Source organism: Tripterygium wilfordii, chromosome 20, assembly GCF_013401445.1.
Source record: "Tripterygium wilfordii isolate XIE 37 chromosome 20, ASM1340144v1, whole genome shotgun sequence".
Lineage (NCBI taxonomy): Eukaryota > Viridiplantae > Streptophyta > Magnoliopsida > Celastrales > Celastraceae > Tripterygium > Tripterygium wilfordii.
In genome coordinates, this window is record NC_052251.1 from 3,079,861 (window position 1) to 3,101,032 (window position 21,172).

Consider the following 21,172-nt stretch of genomic DNA (forward strand, 5'->3'; position numbering starts at 1 on the left):
GATTAATAACTTGTGATTCCATAACTGTTAGAGCACTTGCAATGGTGCTAATCTAATGTGGCATGCATGAATACAAAAATATGTATAACAATACAATTTTGTTGTCCCAATTTTATTGGGAATGAGGGAATGGAACCTTGGTGACCTCTTGATTGGCTCCACCAACATATGGGACCCACTTGTACCACACTCACAACTATACCAAAAATCAATATTAGGCCCCATTTCTATTACACAAAAATTAAGCCAGTAAATTTACACTATTGTATCAATACATTTTGTTAGCTCAATTACATCAACAAACCACGTCTCCCAATACAATTTGTTGGCCCACATGGTGGCCGTTGCCTTGGAGGGCAGTGCCATCCCATGAGCTTAATATACAAAGGCCTGACAAGATAGGGCCTATGGGCCGAATAGGCCCAGCCTCCTTTTAATGAAAAATTGAAGAAAATGTGTTGTTCAAAGGGTTCAAAGTTTGAACTCCTTACCTCAACCTATAAAATGAAGAACTAACCCACTATGCAAAAGCTTCATTTGAGCCTTTTTTAAGGAATCCTTATCAACGGGGCAAATTGAATCTCAAATGGAGAAATAGCCCCAGCAACTACATTAGTTCGCTTCTTCCTAAAATTGAAAAGTTAATGTCATGAGTCAACCAAAGGCCAATGTGGGTCAAAATTACTCAAAATGGGAAACAGTAGCGGTTACCAATATAGCCAACAATGTGATACCATCGACCATTAATTACAGCCCTCATGTCTTCTTACATGTGTTTTGGAGGCCCATTTGCTGGTTGGGACCTGGCGTGGGGGTCAAAAAAGCCCCAATAAAACTTACTGGATAAGGCCCATGATGGTAATTAAATGTTTCTCAACCCATTCCTTTTAGGTAGCAGTTATTTGCACACAGAGCTAAACTCATAACACACACCTACTTAACACACCCAAAGAACCTATCCTAGTTGAAGCCATGTCTGCGTTACACGCGGTTAAATGAGCCAGTGAATTGAGCTTCTATCATTTCATTTTAGAGAGTGATTCAACCGTTATTATGAAAACGATACGTCAAGGGGATATGAATTACAATGCTTGGAGTCCTATCTTTTTGGAGATTCGACGGTTGTTACAATTTTTTTACGAACTGGTCGGTAATGCATGTTCGTCGTGAGGTCAATAATGGAGCTCATTTATTGGCTAAGAACTGTTTTCAAGAGCATGGCCTTAGAGTGTGGGCAGAAGAAGCTCTTTGCTTAGTCATGAATGCTATTCTGGAAGATAAGCGGTGTTGGTTACAAAATCAAAGTGAACAAAGTCTGCAAATGTGAGCTTAAGTTTGATATTTTTATCTCTTGTTGTTTTATGAGTTTTTCCATTTGTTATTCCACCAATTTGGTGGCCGAGTGCCAGCTATGACCTCCAATTCTGTTTCCCTTCAGTTGGGTTTTGGAAATATATTATTGGTCATTGACCTTTTCAAAAAAAAAAACACACCCAAGGAAAAAATCTAATACACACATTGTACTTCCTAAATTACCCTTTCATCCAATAAAATAAATTTTGTTTTTCTCTCTTAATCAATTTGTCAATTTGTGAAGAGGGTATGCAGGATCAAAAAATGCCAATGCCTTCGCAGCAGAAAGGATTAAAACCCATTCAATTAAATGACCAAATGAAAAAAAAAAATTTGAATCGCATTGAAAATATAAAATTTTCTATTGCTAAGCCACTAATTCTTCTATTCAAAACCAATCAAGCAAGGAGAAGAAGCAGTCATGGTTGACCTTTCTCTTCATCTTCTATAACAATGAAAACCACCTCTCCTTCTCTTTCACTCTCTCTCTGTGTCTCTCTTTCACCCATATATACGATGATAGCTTCTGTAAAAATGGCACATAAAAGGCTTCATGTCAAAGCTCAGCACTTCATAATTTTCAAGTATAGTGGTGGTATTGAAAACTATTATTTCTTTTGAACTAGATTGTATGGTCAGTGGGTATGGTCCTTATTTTACTTGTAGGGCAGATTAGACATCTCATCATTGTCGAAACAGGAATCGTGATGGTGACGGACTTACAAAAAATAATAAATTGTCACCAATTGATTTGGAGGTGCAATTGACCACCTTTTTAAATACTGATTTATGATTAGAAAAATAGGTTTAGTGATCGATTGACTGTGGGGAACTTGTTAACACCCCACAACATCAGCTCACGCGGTTACCAACACTTAGACAATAACTTATTTAATTTTTGATTTTTGAAATTTATTGAAAACATTTTAGAAACTCCTGTATGGGCACAAAATACCACTACGAAAGAGTTCACAAAACTTTTGTAAAAATGAGTGTTTTTGGAAAATTATTTTGGAAACTCTTCCTGTACACTACAAAGAAGGAGCTCACAAAACTTTGTCGAAACAAATGTTTTTGAAAAATTATTTTTGTATATCCCACTTATAAATTTGACAATAATCATTTTGATAAAAGTGATTTTTTCTTGAGTGGGTGGTAAAACCATATTTATTCGGGATGGCAGCTATCTCGATTTTAGAAATCAAAACATGTATGTTAAATAAAATGGTGGTCCAAAATAAAATAAATTCTTAAGTCAAAAGTGGTGGAGGAATTCTTCCTTTACGGGGACAGAATCCCACGAAGGAGAGTGATGTGAGATTTTCGAACCACTGAAATTATAGCGATTCAAAACTCAGTTTATACCTGCAAGTGCACGAATCAATAGTAGTATAGCTTAGAAAATACGAGTGTCGAATCCACGAGGATTGAGTATTAATCTATCATAATTTCAAATTCACTATAGACATCACTGAATAAAAACAAAAGATTATTTATGATTGGAAAATTATGAAATTAAAAGAGGAAATCATAAGAAGCATGCAAAGAACAAACAAATGGGTGAGTTAGGGTTCCGATTTTACCATCTTTATTGTACTTAAATCCTTTAGTTGTCAATTATCAATTCCTTCATGTATGTCAAAGAACAAGTCCCATGATTCATGTAGTAGTCATGACGTCTAACTTACTACATTTATTCTTAATTTGCAACTATCCATGGCGTTTAGACTAGTTTAACAAATAAGAACGCAATTGGATCTATGACAACTTATGTAGCGATCACATGAATCCTAGTATATGACGTCTATGTCTAGGCAGTCATGGTGTTAAATTGCAAGAAGCTATTCCCAATCCGAGCATGACATCTACTACGAATTGCATCAGAATAATCAAACCTAGATGGTAGCTAAGCATCACGGCGCAATCATCAATTAAACACAACAATCAACAGTTGGCATAGCAAAAAGAAACTAATAATTAATCAAACCAAATTCATTAAGCACAATCAAAGAGGCTATATCATCTCCCTTGCAAAAGGTTTAGCTACTTAGGTGTTGAGTCTAAATTAACCTTACTAGCAAGTGTACTAGTCGGCGATTACAGCACAATGATAAGCAAGGGTCGAATCCACAGGGACGGTGTTATGTCTAATCCAAATGTATATTTGTATGTATATATGGACAATGCAATCAAAAGTAAAGGTCAACTCAAGATTGTTTGGTTTGATAATTAAACTAAAACAAGCAAATAGCAAAGTGTTTTTGGTATTTTCTTAATATAAGGATGCAACTAATGCAAATGAGATGAGTTAACGAGTGTGAGATGAACACCAAGGCTTCAGAATCCCCCTTGAGAAATGACATGCAATGACATAAATTCACACACATATTTGCTAATTTGGGCATAACGAATCCGTACCTAAGTCGGTTTTAGCGCACTTAAGCCAAATCTCCCTAAAATCGATTACTAGCCATCTTATTGGTTTAGGTCGGATATTCCTAATATATTCTAGCCATCTTATTGGTCTAAACATGCATAGGAATTCATGGAGATCTATGGAGATTAGGATTCATACAAATTGTCACCTAATTAAAGGGAGACACATTCATAATCAAGTGTTTCAAGAAGCATAATCTACTTGACATATTATTGTCTAAGCAAATTCTTCAAACAATTTCATCCATAAACCTAAAGTGTTGGCCAAACACCACAAGCATGAAGAAATTGCAATCAAACATAGAAACACAAGATTTATACCCAAATCAACTCATATATATGTAAATCAAGTCATAAACAAAGTCATCAAACCCAAGGCTTCATCCCAGCCTTGGCACAAGAGGTTTAGTTACACATAATGAGAGAAAAACACAAAAGGAGAGATGAGAAAATCATGAATAAACCAAATTAGTTGAGTAGATCCAAGTTGAGCTGAAGAATCTCTCCTCCTAGCTCCAAGAGTTGCTTTCCCCCTCTGGTTTCGCTCTCCAGAATATCAGTTCTAGGTCAAAAGTTGTTGTGCGGCTCGGCAAGTTCGTGAATTAAAACATCCCAAAAAAACTGTTTTCACGCCTAGGCGCAATCCTAGGCGTGCACCACTTCAAATTCAAGTCCAACTCTCTGGACTGGGCGTGCAGGAGTGATCCTGGGCGTGCACAAATATTGCGCCTAGGCGTGGAATGATTCCAAAATCTTCATACGACGTCCAATTTGCACAATTTTAGCGTCTACGGAAAGCTTGAGATGTCTAGTTTCCAATGCCTTTTATTTCGCTTGATTCCGATAATGTGACAAAAAGTTATAAGTATTTGAACACACGAAGGTCGGTGGACATTTTCTTCAATTCAGCCCTTTTTTCATCACTTTTCATCCAAACCACAATCAACCTATCAAAATACAAATCAAAACATAAATACACTCATTATTTATTTAAAGGAAGCTTAAGAGGGGGAGATTCCTACCAAAAACAATAGGTATTATCACACCTATATTAGGCAGCAAAACAAAAGAAAATAAAACTAATAGAATCCATGGAAATCTAAGAAAGAAAACACAAGAATGATGGAGCCCGATTGTCGAAATCCCTTCTTCTTCTTTTTCCTACCGTCAACCTCTAAAGATCCCCTCTTTTTGACTTGTAATGAGGTATTTATATATGTTTGAAACTCTCCCCAACTTCCTAGGGTTTCCTTCAATAATAATAAAACATGTAAACTTCAAAGGAAACTCCTAAAACAAGTCAAACTTCTAATTCTCGGGTTTTATTCTGTCGAGCAGCTGTTGAATGCCTATTGAGTATATGTTGAGCGCTAGCTGTTGGCCAATATTGTGACATCTATGCTCGAGCGTGGGTTGAGCAGCTGTTGAGCGTAAGGAGCTGAAAAGCACAAAAAATATAATTTATGCAAAATCCGATCTCATTTCGATAAACAAAATGTCAATTCAACCTAAAAACACAAGCAAAAAGGTGTATAATAACATGCGCGTCAGAGAGAACCCAAAATCTTCTAACTTTCCGACAAACCCGACTCCTTTCCGACAAACCCGACTCCAAATAGAAGTTCTTATTGTACGGCGACAAAATCACACGAAGGAAAGAGCTTGCGAGTTCAGGACTTCCTCATGGATGAATCGTATTGTCATTGGCGGGGTTCTTACCTACACGGGAAAAATCCCACGAAGGATGGGCTTTTGAGTAAATGCGGCGGTTGGGGTTTTCTTCTCGGAAGGAAAGATATAGAGTCATGCTTTGCCTTACAAAATGGGCAAGGATCGAAACAGCACCACTCTATGAAAACGACGAAAACACGAGGAGATGGAAAGAAGTGAAGGGAAAGAAGAAAGAAAATCGAGGAGTAAATCAATTCCGGATGTCGATATTGGTCCATTATCTATTCCGATGCCGATAGAATGCATAGAAGAGCCGAGAAAGCAAAGAAGTAACGAAGGCGGTACAACAGTGGTGCATATTTAGATTTGGACTCGAGGGCATTTGTGCCCTAGGAAAATTAGAACGAGAGAAAATTTTTTAAACAAAATTTATGCTATGCTGGCATGTTGATTGTAACTGCCATATAGATTATGGAAGGTTAGGGATATTTATATTAGGGATACATATCATTTTCGGAGAGAGTATTGTACCCATACTAGATACGGAAGTACTACACATCTATAAATTTACATAAACATGTGGCATGCGTATCTGGCTTGCCACCTAGATTATGCAAGTTTATGGATTGAAAAATTATGGACATATATCATTTTGGAATTAGATATTAGGTATTCTTTTTAAAATTTCACTTTTTATCCTCTATTTTCTTTTAGTTTGTTGTTTTACCCCAATGATTTTATTTTGGTTTCAATTCACCTCTTAATAAATTGATATGGGACTTTCTAAATCAAACAGGTATACTCAACACCAAATTATTTACTTTAATCATTTATATTATAGAACCTGAAAACGAATGCGTTTATGAGATCCCTAGTATGGATTTTAGAAGAAGCTAGTGAATTTTAATGAATGCAAGAATTTAATTATGATCCATATTGAAAAAAAAAAGTTGTCAATAGTTCAAGGTTTTAAAGTGAAAGCCAAATTGATAAGGAAACAAACTTAAGATATAAAAGAGAGATTAAAGAAGCGGAAAGAGGGGAAGATTCTAACATGTATTCACGAAATATTTAATCTTAATAACTGAGAGTTGAACAAATGTATAGATTTAATCTTTAATTTTAATATATATAATATTTTTAATTAAAAGAATACACAACTAAGTATTTCATTATAACTATGGTCATAATATTTGTACCAACAATGTTATAAACCGCGGTTAAATTATTGTGACACTTTCATAACCATCATATACCCAACCGTGGGAAAAGTTTTCAACCGCAGTTTTTAGTATGTATTTCCAGGGTTGAAACAACAAGTATTAATGTTATTTGTCGTGTGTACTTATTACAATCATTATTGATTTGGTTACTCGTTTAATGACGAAGAGAAAGAAACTTTGTTCTTATTTAGGGAGAAAGAGTCATTTTATGGTTTTGATTGTGTTAGAGAAGTGAAAGGATATGTTAGAGAAGTAAAAGATCTGTATTTCACTATATGTTGATTGTGTACAACATGCCTTTATATAGGCGTTAGAAAGGAAAAGTAAGAAAAATAATGTCAATAAAGTAAATCAAAGATGTTGTTGATATCTTTGACAAATTCAAAGATTTTGTTGATTTGTCAAAGATATCATTGATATTTTGCTGATATCTTTGACAAATTTGATATCTTTGACAAATTCAAAGATTTTTGTTGATTTGTCAAAGATATCATTGATATTTTGCTGATATCTTTGACAAATTCAAAGATTTTGTTGATTTGTCAAAGATATCATTGATATTTTGTTGATATCTTTGACATCCCCTCTCAAACTCAAGTTGGTGCAGTAGAAGTAAGCTTGAGTTTGGAAACTAAGTCTCTAAAACGACCTGGCAGGAGTGGCTTGGTGAAGAGATCAGCAGGTTGGTCAAGAGTAGATATTGAGCAGAGTTGAATAGTTCCCTGTGTGACATGCTGACGAGTAAAGTGGCAATCAATCTCAATGTGTTTGGTACGCTCATGGTAAACATCATTGTGAGCAATGTGGATTGCACTTCTATTATCACAAAATAGAGGTGTAGGACTGGGAGATTGAACTCCCATATCTCCAAGAAGCCAACGAAGCCAAACAATTTCTTGAGTGGTAGTAGCAAGTGCACGATATTCAGCCTCCGTGCTCGAACGAGCAACTGAAGTCTGCTTCTTGCTTCGCCAAGAAATGAGAGAATCCCCTAACAAGATGCAAAAGCCAGTGGTTGATCGTCTATCAGTGGGATCACCAGCCCAATCGGAGTCAGAGTAGGCGCGCAACTCAAGTGAGGAAGCAGCAGAAAAATGAAGGCCATAATAAAGAGTTGCTTTGATATAACGCAATATATGAATGACTGCTTCATAGTGGGAAGAGCGAGGAGCTGACATGAATTGACTAACAACATGTACAGCATAGGCTATATCAGGGCGGGTGACAGTAAGATATACGAGACTACCAACCAATTGTCGATAGAGGGTGATATCACTGAGAGGAGTACCATCAGAAGGTTTAAGCTTGATATTAGGTTCCAGTGGAGTAGAAGTAATCTTACTATCTGTGAGACCTGCCCGAGCAAGTAAATTAGAAGCATACTTAGCCTGAGATAAATAGTACCCGGTAGTGTCCGAGAGTACTTCAAGGCCAAGAAAGTAACTTAGAGAACCAAGATCCTTCATCTCAAATTGTTGTTGAAGATATTCCTTAAGATCAGTGATACCAGAATAATCATCTCCTGTAATAATCATGTCATCGACATAAATTAGTAGAAAAACACAGCCTAAGGCTGTCCGACGAACAAAGAATGCTGAGTCATAAGAACTGGATTGAAAACCACGTTGTTGAATAGTAGAGCTAAACTTGGCAAACCATGCGCGTGGAGCTTGTTTGAGGCCATATAAGGCACGACGAAGGCGACAGACTGTATTAGGGGGATGTGAATAGCCAGGAGGAGGTTTCATATAGACTTCTTCAGCAAGATCACCATTGAGGAAGGCATTCTTCACATCCATCTGTGACAATGTCCAGCCTCTAGCAGCAGCAATAGCTAACAGACTGCGTACTGAAGTAAGACGAGCAACTGGAGCAAATGTCTCTTCATAATCAATGCCATACTCCTGAGTAAAGTCTTTAGCAACAAGACGGGCTTTGTATCGCTCAATAGAACCATCAGACTTGGTTTTTATTTTGTAAACCCATTTGCAACCAATAGCAGACTTATCTGGTGGGAGAGAAACAATATCCCAAGTATGAGATTGCTCAAGTGCCTGCAATTCTTCAGACATAGCTTGTTGCCAAACAGGATTAGATTTGGCCTCCAAATAGAACTGAGGCTCATATAAGGTAAGAGTAGTGGCAAAACACTGAAAATCACGAAGTTTAATAGGAAGTTCTCTTACCCGGGTAGAGCGTCGAAGAGTAGGGGAACTAGTAGTGTCTGCAGTAGATCCATCAGACAAGGAAGACAGTTCAGGAGCAGGCAAAGTAATTTGAGTGTCACCTGTATGAGACTCAGAGGGAGATGGTTCATCAGGAAATAGATCAATCATGTTAGTGGGAGAAGGAAGAGATAAGAAATGTGATACTGAGGAGAACAAAGTGTTTTCCAGAAATACGACATGACGAGAAATGCGAAGTCGTTTGGAGATAGGATCCCAACATCTATAACCTTTATGTTCTATCCCATACCCAAGAAAACAGCAAAGACGAGTACGAGGTTCTAATTTAGTGTGTTCATGTGGTTGAAGGAGAACAAAACAAACACATCCAAATACTTTGAGTAAATTGTAGTTAGGAACAGACCCATAAAGACGTTCATAAGGCGATTGATTATCAATGACTGATGAAGGAATCCGATTGATGGTAAACACAGCAGTGAGAGCTGCTTCACCCCAAAAACGTGCAGGACAAGAGGCAGAGATAAGAAGAGCCCGAACAGTATCTAATATGTGTCGATGTTTACGTTCGGCTCTTCCATTTTGTTGGGAAGTACCTGGACAAGAACGCTGACAAATAGTGCCATGGTCATGTAAAATGGTTAAGAATTTAGAATCCTTATATTCCATGGCATTATCAGTGCGAAAAGTTTTAATAGGACATGAAAACTGAGTTTTAATCATCTGAGAAAATTCATGATAGATTGTAGTAAATTCAGAACGAGTTTTCATGAGATAGATCCATGTAAAACGAGAGTAATCATCGACAAAAATTACAAAATATTTGGATCCCCCCATAGAAGCAGTAGGAGAAGGTCCCCAAATGTCAGAGTGCACAAGGTGAAAAGGTGCATGAGAAACAGAATCACTATTATTGAACGATAAAGCAGATTGTTTAGCTAGAGGACAAGTTAAACAATCAAAATGATTATTAGAAACAATTCCCAAATGACCATGAGAAACAAGAGACTGAATACGACTAACAGAAGCATGACCCAATCGAGAATGCCAGAGACTCAAAGAGGAAGCTGGAACTGTGGATGCAGCGAACTGATGACACGGGAGAGTAGGATGCAAGGGGTGCAAAGAGATGAGCTCATACAGTCGCCCAACTTTACGGCCTGTCCCAAGCGTCTGTCCCGTCTTCGGATCCTGTACAGAACAGCCAGAAGGAGTAAATAGAATATTAAGACCAAGTTCACATAACTGACCAACGGATAACAGGTTCAAAGTGAGTTGTGGAATAAGAAATGTATTGGACACTGATAGGTTTGGAGTAGATATGTGACCAATATGACTAGCTTTTATCCTTGAACCATTGGCAGTTTGTATAGATGGCAAATGCGAAGAAGAGTGTGTGGAAGTGAAAAGAGTAGAGTCAGCAGTCATATGATTGCAACATGCTGAGTCAAAGAACCATGATGATGATTTACCTGACACAGTGGTGGATGCTGAAATAGAATGGTTACCAGAGTTAGAAAGGAATTGACGAAGTAGTGACTCAAGATCACTGGTCAATTGAGTGGTTGTGGGTACATGTTCAGGACTCTCCTGTGCAGTATGATCAGTTGTGGCAGCGGAAAGATGTGTTCTGGAATGAGTGCCCTGAGTTGATCCACCTTTGCTGGGACAATCTTGTTCATAGTGTCTTGGTCCAATTTTGCGACATATGCGGCATTTGCGAGTTGGACATGTAAGTATCATATGACCAGATAGATGACAATATCGACACTTTGAAGAAGTGTCAGCTTTCTTTGTTTGGTGTACCTGAGGAGTGGCAAGTACTGTGTCGAGATGTCGTGGTTGACGGATCGAGAGCCGTGTTTCTTCAGAAACAAGATCATCAAGGGCTTGATCAAGAGTGGGTAATGGCTTCTGATGAAGTAAGGCTGCACGAGTAGGCTCAAAAATATCTTGTAAGGCCATAAGAAATTGAATCAGCCGGCGATGGTCTTTATATGTGGTAAAAGCTTTGGCATCTTCAGTATTCTTCCAGACTGGTTCAGTAGGAGTGAGTTGATCCCAGAGAAACTGCATTTGAGAGTGAAAGTCAGTGACAGTTTGTCCGGATTGTTGACGTAGCTGATTGAGATTCTGAATTATCTGATATTGATGAGAGAGATCGGTGGCAGTGTAACGATGAGCAAGATGATCCCAGAGAGTTTTGGCAGTATCAAATCGACCAAAGTGAAGATTGATGGAGGATACTGAAGTATTACGAAACCAAGTGATGATTTGATGATTTTTGCTATCCCAAGTTTCTAAACGTTCAGCAAACTTATCATCAGCTTCATCTTGGGATTGTGTAGGTAGAATGAAATCACCAGTGACATATCGCCAAAGTCTCCTACCCTTGAGAAAGCTGCACATGGCTTGTGCCCATAAAACGTAGTTACGCCCATCTAACACAATGTTGATGGGTTGAGAGATATCTGATTTGTCCATAAGTGCAATAAACAGGTGCAAAAATAACAACCAGATCAAGGAATGACGAAAGAAAGGACTGCAGTAGGCAAGAAAGATGAAATAGAATTTGAAGGTGAGAAACTGATATGAAATGGGACAGTGATTACCAAGGCTCCGATACCATGTTAGAGAAGTGAAAGGATATGTTAGAGAAGTAAAAGATCTGTATTTCACTATATGTTGATTGTGTACAACATGCCTTTATATAGGCGTTAGAAAGGAAAAGTAAGAAAAATAATGTCAATAAAGTAAATCAAAGATGTTGTTGATATCTTTGACAAATTCAAAGATTTTGTTGATTTGTCAAAGATATCATTGATATTTTGCTGATATCTTTGACAAATTTGATATCTTTGACAAATTCAAAGATTTTTGTTGATTTGTCAAAGATATCATTGATATTTTGCTGATATCTTTGACAAATTCAAAGATTTTGTTGATTTGTCAAAGATATCATTGATATTTTGTTGATATCTTTGATAGATTGTATAACTAATTAATAAAAAAAGAAATAGAATAAAATTAATAGCCTTGATTTTATCCAATTGCCTTAGTTGACAAAACGTAAACACCTGCATAAGTGATATTAAGAATTTGTGTATAAATATACATTCAATATTTTATGAGTTTATCAATCACAAAAAGGTTGTGGATAGTTCAATATGATGACCTCAAGATTTATTATACTATTATTGTTAGTGTTGTGTTTTTCGGAACTACATACTGGAATCGGAGTACAAAAATTATCAAGAGAAGAAGATCTTGAATTGCAGAAGCAACTTAAAATTTTGAATAAGCCTGTTGTCACAACTATTAAGGTAAATATATTTATTATTTTTCAAGTCTTGAAGAACTCGTTTGAAGCTTATAATATTACATACATAATTTTCAAAACTATTCAAATATGAAATTAACGCATGATTGAGTGATTCATTTTGAAGTTGGCGGTTGAATTCATAGAATGTAATTGCATATACAGACGATATACAAAGAAAAATATGATTGTGTAGATTTCTACAAACAGCCAGCGTTTGATCATCATGCCTTGAAGAACCATAATTTTCATCCTGAGGTATGTTTGGTTACTTTGGTATTTTTATTCTATTGATGAAACTTCAAAAGTTCAATATCTATTTTGAAGTTAATCAATTATACTACAGATGAGACCGAGTCAAGATCCTAAGGGAAGAATATATGAAGATTCTTTAACTACCCCAAGAATCATTCACTAATATATGGAAAAATGGTAAAGGATGTCCTACCGGTATTGTTCCTATCAAGAGAAAAACTAAAGATGATCTCATCAAAATTCAAATGGCCACAGAAATATACGATGAATCATATAAGCCCCTCACAATTCAGGAACCAGGCACACATGTGAGTACACATCATATAATATATGGATTGATGAATAAATAATAAATAATAAAATATTTTCAATGACTCTTTATTTATTTTTGCGGAATATATGTGTGGTTTCTTGGTTTAGTATGCAATATTGTACACAAATCGTAGCACGGGAAAGAAGTTCAATGGAGGAGGATTTGAAACCACTGTATACAATCCACAACTTGTTACTGGCTCTCAATACAACTCTTATCAAATAAAGATAACAAATGGTGGAGATAGTATAGAAGTTGGATGTACGGTAAATAAATATATTTTTCTTTCTTTTATATGTCGAATAATTTTTTACCATTATTTTTAAACTAGTTCTTCACGCTATGTTTCATTATACACTTACTTCACCTAAACTAATATATTTGTTCATTTACTAAATTATAGTCGTAATCACGCTTAAGAATTTTTACCTAAGTAGTTCTAAAATATAGTATTTAAATTATTTTAAACATAAAATTATATTTACGATCATGGATTTTTTCCTTTATTATTACCGTTATTATTTATGGCTAGAGTCTGAATTGAAATATAAAATAAAATACCCTATCATTATAGTTCTATTAAAAATTCGAAATCATTATAATTGAATTTTTTATTTTGAGAATCATTAATAATTTACTAATTTGTTACTATTAATAATTTTATTATTAAGTGTCATGTAGCATAATTACATATATATATATATATAGTGCTATATTTAGAGTAATATTACTATTATAGTTAGAGTAATAAAATTTGAATTACACTTTTTTTAAAATATCCTTTAGGATAGATGTAGGTGTACTAAATTACTTACAATTGATTTCTTACTTTTTACATATTACTAAGCTTATTACATAACTATATTAAATTAATAGAATTTTATTTGAACTCATTTAAAGCTTCTCCTTTTTTTTTATTTGATGAGACGTGCTTAATGTATGAGTTATAGATTAATTGCTTTCTGAGTAATTAAGTAGTTCAGATAAGATGGCAATAAAATTAAAACAAAAAAAGGTGATAAAAGGGTTTGCCAACTGTAGTAACCAGTTTTCATCCGGTCAAAAACAAGACAAAAATTCAAAAGCCCGTTTTAGGATCCACAAGCCTATAAAACTCATTTCCTTGGCCCATGAGCACACAAATATTCATAATCCATTTCTTTGATCCATGAGCCCACAAGTTCCCAAAAATTTGGTCCAGCCCACCGATGAATCAAAACTCTAGAAAATATTTAGGAATAAAAGGAAAAAAAACATTAAAATAAAATAAAATAAAGTTAAGAAAAAGACAAAACAATGGGTAGGAGAGGGAGGTGGCGTGAAAATAGGAGACAAAAGGACGGAAAAAAAAAGAAATCGTGGGAGAACAAAAGAAAAGGAAAGAAAGAACAAATAAGAGGAGACAAGTTTTAGTGGAGGTATGGGCGCCGCACACTAGTAGAGAAAAGGAAAGAAAATGACTGAAAAGGGGGCAGAATTTGGGGAAGAAAAAAAAGAATAAAAAGAGAGGGAGGGTCGAGGAGAAGAGAAAAAAAAAAGAGGTAGGAGGAGAGAAACAAAAAAAGAGAAGGGAAGAGAGATTGAGAGGAAAATAGTAGAAGGTTTTGAGGCAACACAGCTACACACTGGAAAAAGAGAGAGAGTTTGTTGTGATTGAAGGTTGTTCACTCTTAGCACCTTGTCTTCAATTCCCGATTCTCATTCTTTCATATCTGGTCTCAAAACTATTTTTTTGATACCTGGGTTTAGATCTCTGCATGCTCACTATGTTGATAGCTTGTTTTCTCTCATATCTGGTTTTGAAACTAGTTTTTGATACCTGGCTTTGATGTCTCTGCATGCTCACTGTGCTGATAACTTGTTTACTTTCATATATGATTTTGAAACTAGTTTTTGATGCCTGGCTGTGATGTCTCTGCTTGATCATCGTGTTATTATTTGGTTATGGTACCCGATTTTGTTCACTGTGATATTATCTGGGATTTGACGTTTGTACACATGTGTTTGTATATGCGTACATGTTGGATTTTGATTTTTGTATATATGCGTTTGTATATGTATATATACTGGTTTATGTGTGTTATATAGATAGATTTGTTTGCGTGTATATATATACAACATATATACGTGGGTGTGTATGTACCGTGGGTGTGTGTGTATATTATACATGTGTATAGGTGTGTATGGGTACATGGTATGGTTGTGTATATTGTAAGTATGTATATTTGGCCCTTCTGTTGGGTATATCATCCACATTGACATGTATAACTCAGACATTAATTATTTGGATTTTTATTTATTTATTATAAGTATATGAGTTTAAAATTGAAATATAGGTCATTTCAATTAAGGAAATCATAAGTTGATTCCCTTTATTTGAATTATGGACCTTATTTGATTTCATTTATGAATTTGTCATAAGTTGGCAATAATAGGTTAAATTAATAGATGATACTTTTCCAAATAATCATTTATACCATAAGTTGGTATTTAAAATTAAACCTACCAAAAGTTGGTAGGGCATTCTATCATTTGTACCATAAGTTGGTATTTAAAATTAAACCTACCAAAAGTTGGTAGGACATTTTATTAAATAAACCATAAGTTGGTATTTAAAATTAAACCTACCAAAAGTTGGTAGGTCATTTTATCATTTATACCATAAGTTGGTATTTAAAATTAAACCTACCAAAAGTTGGTAGGGCATTTTATTAAATAAACCATAAGTTGGTATTTAAAATTAAACCTACCAAAAGTTGGTAGTGTTTTTTTCAAAATAATATCATAAGTTGATAGTAATAATTCAAACTTTAACAATTATATCTTGCAAAGAGCAAGTTTCCATAAGATAGCCATTAAATTAATTAGGGTAACCGTTTTCAAACGGGAGTTGTGGGGTGCCTAACACCTTCCCCACACTCAATCGATCCTCGTACCCCTTTTCTCTGGTTCGCAGGTCTTTACGGTGTCCAATTGCACCTTAAATCAATTGGTGGCGACTCTAAACATTTTTCATCCTTTCATCGTCGGTCCGCGTCGTGACCCCGGTTGCGACACCAACCCATTTAGGTCGGATGTAATATCATGACCCGATTATACACTGTTCATAGTATTTTGATACGTTGACCTAGGTAGAGTGAATCTCGATGATCGTGAACCGGATTTGGGGAGAATAAAAATTAAATTAAGATGAAAAAATGAAAATATTTTTAATAAATGGGGGATTTACAAAGAAAATTTTTGGCGTAAGAATCACTTGAATCGGATTTAAATTAGATTTATTATGAATTTTTGAAATTAATTGAAACATTTTATTAAGGGCTGTAATTGAACAATGAGTGTTTTTGAAAGTAAAAGATTGTATGAAAAAAAAATTAAAATAATTAAAAAACAAAAAATTGCAAATATACCCTTACTCTTACACGACTTTCTCTCTCCTATTTCTCTCTCTTAAACGGGTTCAACGGCGATTTCATGATTTCGGCGATGGTGGTGGTCGTGGTTGGTACCAAATGGAGAGTATAGACGAGACGAGCATAACCCAACTTAAATCAGGTTGAACGGAGCTCCAGTTTGGGAGAAATCAAGGATTGAAGTTCCGGCCACCGTGAACTTCCTTTGGTCGATCCGGCCGATTTCGACGACGGTTTGGCGTGTTTCAGGTACCGATGAGTTTATCTCATCGAGCTCTTCAATTGATATAAGATTGGGCAGGTTTGGGTGGCCGGATTGCCGGCTGTGGTGTTGAATGAGTTTGGGCTGAGTCTTGCCGAGTTGACTCGGTTTGACCCGGTTTAACCCAGTTTGACCCATTTGACTTGGTTTGACCGTTGACCATAGTTGACCGAACGTATTTTAACTATATTTTCGTATATCGTGTTTTTCGATGTAGACGGTGATCCCGGTTGAGATTCCAAGCGGGTTGACTTTCGGTGTTCGAGGTTTGACGGGGACGCGTGCGTGGTATTCGCATTCTGATTTCCAGGTAGGGGTTTCCATGTCTCTCGGTTGTGGTTCTAGAGTTCCGGTTTCACAGACTCTTATTATATTATGGTTTTGTCGGTTTTCGAGGTGGAAATACGACTAGTTTGTATGTTTTATACGTATTCTCTATTGATTATTTTGTTGGTATGTTTTTAAGAGTAGGGTGATTGGAGGTGGTTGATGTAGATTGTGGGGCCCATTTTGGAACCCAATATATCGGATTTGTGATGTATTATGCAATAGACCGGGTACGTACCTGTAGTCCATCTGAAGTGAGGTGCATCACAGGGGACGCTCTTTGGTGTAGGCTATGCTATCGGGATATCTGATCCTCATCCAGTTTCGGTGTGGACCTGGACTGGGAGACACCTTACGGGGATTAGGGTGGGTCCAGGGGTGGATTATGGATTATGGATTGTGGATTACCGGAGACTGGTGTTTGTGGTTACAGTGCTGTATAGCCTTATCGGTTGTCATGTTACTCGGTTGGATTACTGTTGGTTATATATTTATTGTACTTCATATTCTGCATCATATTCCTTAATTTCTTATTTCTGGATACCGGTGTTCCCTTTCTACGCCCTACTGAGCTTCTTGGCTCACCCCTCTTCTTGTTTTCCCTTTTAGGTGAGTTGGATATAGGTGATGACGGTCAGCGGCGGGACGCATGAGCTGGTGTGTAGTCTCGAGCTGTTTCTTTAGCCGAGTGTGAGGACTTTGGATATTGTATTTTGTATATGTTACTTATTTACTCAATTTGATCTCGGGTAGATAGGTCTTCTTATTTCCGTTGTTGTATAGATACTCCGATGGTTTCGGTGGGTGTATATGTGGTATTTTGGAGAGATTGTTTCCACATTATGTTTTCAAGAGTTGTTACCATTTTATATACTTTATTAGGTTTATATATTGGATTAAGGCTTGGTTCGGGAGATGGGGTCTCCTGCCGGTCATGTTCTTATGGGAATAGGTACACTTCGATATACCTTAGGAGAAAGGGGCGTGACACCTAGCATATATGCGAGTCAGTAGCATATATGTTAGTGTCTAGGCAAATAACCATATCTTGACGCCAATTCCAAGACAATAATTAAATCATATTATGGCCAATTGAAAATGGTGATCTTTCTAACAATTTTACGATAATTTCCTTTTTCATTCTCAAAATGTCCTCATCTAACTAGCGAAGCTTCAACCATGGAACTACTCTTCTACTTCCTCTCTTTCCTTATTATCCAGCATATATGCTATCAATATTATCCTACATATTAGCTACTAGCATATACACTAGCACATATACTACTGACAATATTGTGTGCGAAACAAAGTAAAAGTACATATATCTCTCAATTATGTCATCTCACTATCGTTTTGTCATTTATATAGGTGACTCCTCTACTATACAATAACAATCGTACTAGGCTTTTTATTTACACAAGAGTAAGTAATCGTCTTTCTCGAACAAAAAATTCACATATATATGTGATTTGCGATTTTAAGTACTTCTCATATCTAATATATATTTATGTTCCCTTTTGGATAAATAGGCAGGTGCATCGCGCTGTTATAATACATATTGTCCTGGATTTGTAATTGTTAGAACAAATTTGCCCCTTGATCAGATTCTTGAGCCAGTTTCTCAAAGGTGTGAAAATATATATGGAAAAACACTCTACATTCAGCAGGTAAATAATTTTTTTATGACAAGAAATCACGAGTTTTTGGCTCATTTAAATTTGAGGTACTTAAATCACTCCACTATTTTCAAGTATCTTGATAAGTCACAAGGTGCCGATGTTGAGAATTGAACTCGGGTTAACAAGCATCATTCATCTTTAACCAACCTAACTACCTTCGGGCTGTTAAATTAAGTTCATCATTTTTTGTTTGTCATTTTTTGTGTTTTGTTTGCTTTATGTTTTAATTCATCTTTTATGATAGGATCCTCCGAACAGGAATTGGTGGCTTCAAGTAGGACGGAATATGACTCAAGTTGGATTTTGGCCAAATGATATATTCTCAATCACAGGGTTGGTAGATCTCGCAACGTATGTAGAATAGGGAGGGAAAGCATACAGTCCTATAATGATTCCTAGTCCTCCAATGGGCGCAAGGGATGTATTAGAAGATTCATTTGCCAGATATATAACCACTATAAATGAAACTTCTCAAATTGTTGACGCTACAGAGACGTCAACCTTTGCAGATATCAAAGAATATAATGTTGTAGATAAAGGATTTTATGATAGCAAATATAGACATCTTATCTTTTATGGTGGTCGTGGTACTTATGTGGGGGAATAGATAAGATTTCTATGAGATGTATCTGTCTATGTTCAGATTGCTCTTTATTCTAATAAAACTTGGACTCTAAAACTTCCGCACTTTAAGTGATATTAGACCAATTCACCCTTTGGGTTTTGTGGACTTTGTAGATAGAAGTTTAATAGGGATGGATTTGAAAAAATATATTTTAAAGGGGGACAAAAATGAAAAAATGGGTAGTACATAGGGTATTTTAACAAAGTAAAGGGGGCAAGAGTGAACATATTCATAATACCTAATGTAATTTTTCAAAATGTAAAGGGGGGCAATTGCCCCCCTTTCTACAAGGGTGCATCCGCCCCTGCTTGCAGGTCGCACCATTAATCATACACTTGGCATGACCACTGAATTTTATTGATCCATCTATTGTAATATATGGGTCATAACTTACTTGATCAAGAGTTATTGCTAAATAAGATTTGAGAGTTAGTCCAAGAACAAACATTGGACCTATGATACACTAGGGGATTAATGAATAGAAACGGACCTTAGTTTATATTTAAGGACTTAGACGTAATTGTATACGCTCTAATCATCAAAAGAGGCAGACTTGAGCCCAAATTTCTATATGTACCAAGAGTGGTGGGTCTTATATAAATCAACTAAGCTAAACTTATAACATAAAAAATATTAAACCCACTTAGTCACAAGACAATTGGAACTCCAAGAACCGCTCTTTCACCTATCTCTTAGATCCCTCCACTTTCTCTTAAGTATTTCCCCTTTGTAAGTGCTCTCCCTGTTTTCTCTCTCTAAACGGCACCCTTTAACCAAGTTAGAGTGAAAAAAATTTCAATTTATACAAACGACCCCGACAATCCCGATCGATTGAGAAACTCCTTGGACTCCAAAAACTGCTCCTGGATAACATCCATCTGGAAGACACCTAGGGGTATCCAGATGATTCAGCAAAAACAAAGTGCAAAAATGAGCCAAACATCTACAAGAACTATATCATAGTAAATCTATGCTGGAACTATCAAAAAGTTATGGTAAAATATTTTTTGTCAGCATGGTGTATCTACAATGATGTCCCTTCTTGAATGTTCTTACAACCTGAAAAAATGAATCCCAAAATATAAATATTCCTAATATATAAAACTAAATTAAGAACTATATAAAAATCATTTTAGAATAGTTTCAAATTTCATTCCTCAAAAAAGAAAAAGAATCAAGCATAGAGGGAAAAGAGTAAAAATTAATCAATATTCAATACAATACCTAATATTATTGATATGGTTTTGATTCTATAAGTACTCAATCCTAAAAGGAAATAAAATAACACCATGACTGATTTTTTTACCCAATTGCCTTAGTTAACAAAACCTAAATTTAGATCACATGCATAAATTAGATTAAGAATATGTGTACAAATACACACTCCATATTTGATGAGTTTATCAATCACACACAAGTTTGTGCGTAGTTCAATTTGATGGCCTTAATGTTTACTGTACTATTATTGTTTGTATGGTGTTTCTCTGAGCTTCATACTGGAATTTGAGTACAAACATTATCAAGAGAAGAAGATCTCGAATTGGAGAAGCGACTCAAACTTTTAGTAAGTCTGCTGTCACAACTATTAAGGTGAAAATATTTTCTTATATTTATTATTTCATCAAGTCTAGAAGAAATAGTCTGAAGGTTATAACATTGCGTACATATATAATTCGTAAAACTATTCAAATATAAAATTAACTCATGATTGAGTGATTCATTTCGAAGTTAACAGTTAAATTGATAGAATAATTGCATATACAGACAATACAAGGAGAAAAATATGGTTGTGTAGATTTTTACAAACAACCAGCGTTTGATCATCCAGCATTGAGAAACCATAATTATTATCCTGAGGTGTGTTTCTTATCCAACGGTAGCGTCAGATTGCAGAACCAATGACGAAAACGGTTGGATCAGGGTTGTTTTACCGTGGGCACATTGAAGCTTTCTAGCGTGATTCTAGACTGTGGGGCTGCTATTGACAGCAGTGGATTATTGGGTTATCCTCCTGTAGGTGTGGTGATTCTTTTGGGACCAACGACGGACGGTTTGGTGGCCGAACGGCAAAGATCCGTCGTCAGCAATGAGAGAAGGCGAGTTGCGCCTGAGG

The 21,172-nt window shown here is 35.8% G+C and overlaps 1 protein-coding gene across 1 annotated transcript; it reads right to left on the reverse strand.

The window, feature by feature from the left end:
• Positions 1-7,444: 7,444 nt before the first annotated feature.
• LOC119986851 (uncharacterized mitochondrial protein AtMg00810-like) lies at positions 7,445-9,019 on the reverse strand (the record flags this gene model as incomplete). The annotated part of the gene is made up of 2 exons (XM_038831545.1): positions 8,870-9,019; positions 7,445-8,473 (listed from the first exon to the last, which is right to left on the reverse strand). Coding segments are annotated over exons 1-2 (1,179 nt in total), but the record flags the coding sequence as incomplete, so codon positions are not given.
• Positions 9,020-21,172: the final 12,153 nt, after the last annotated feature.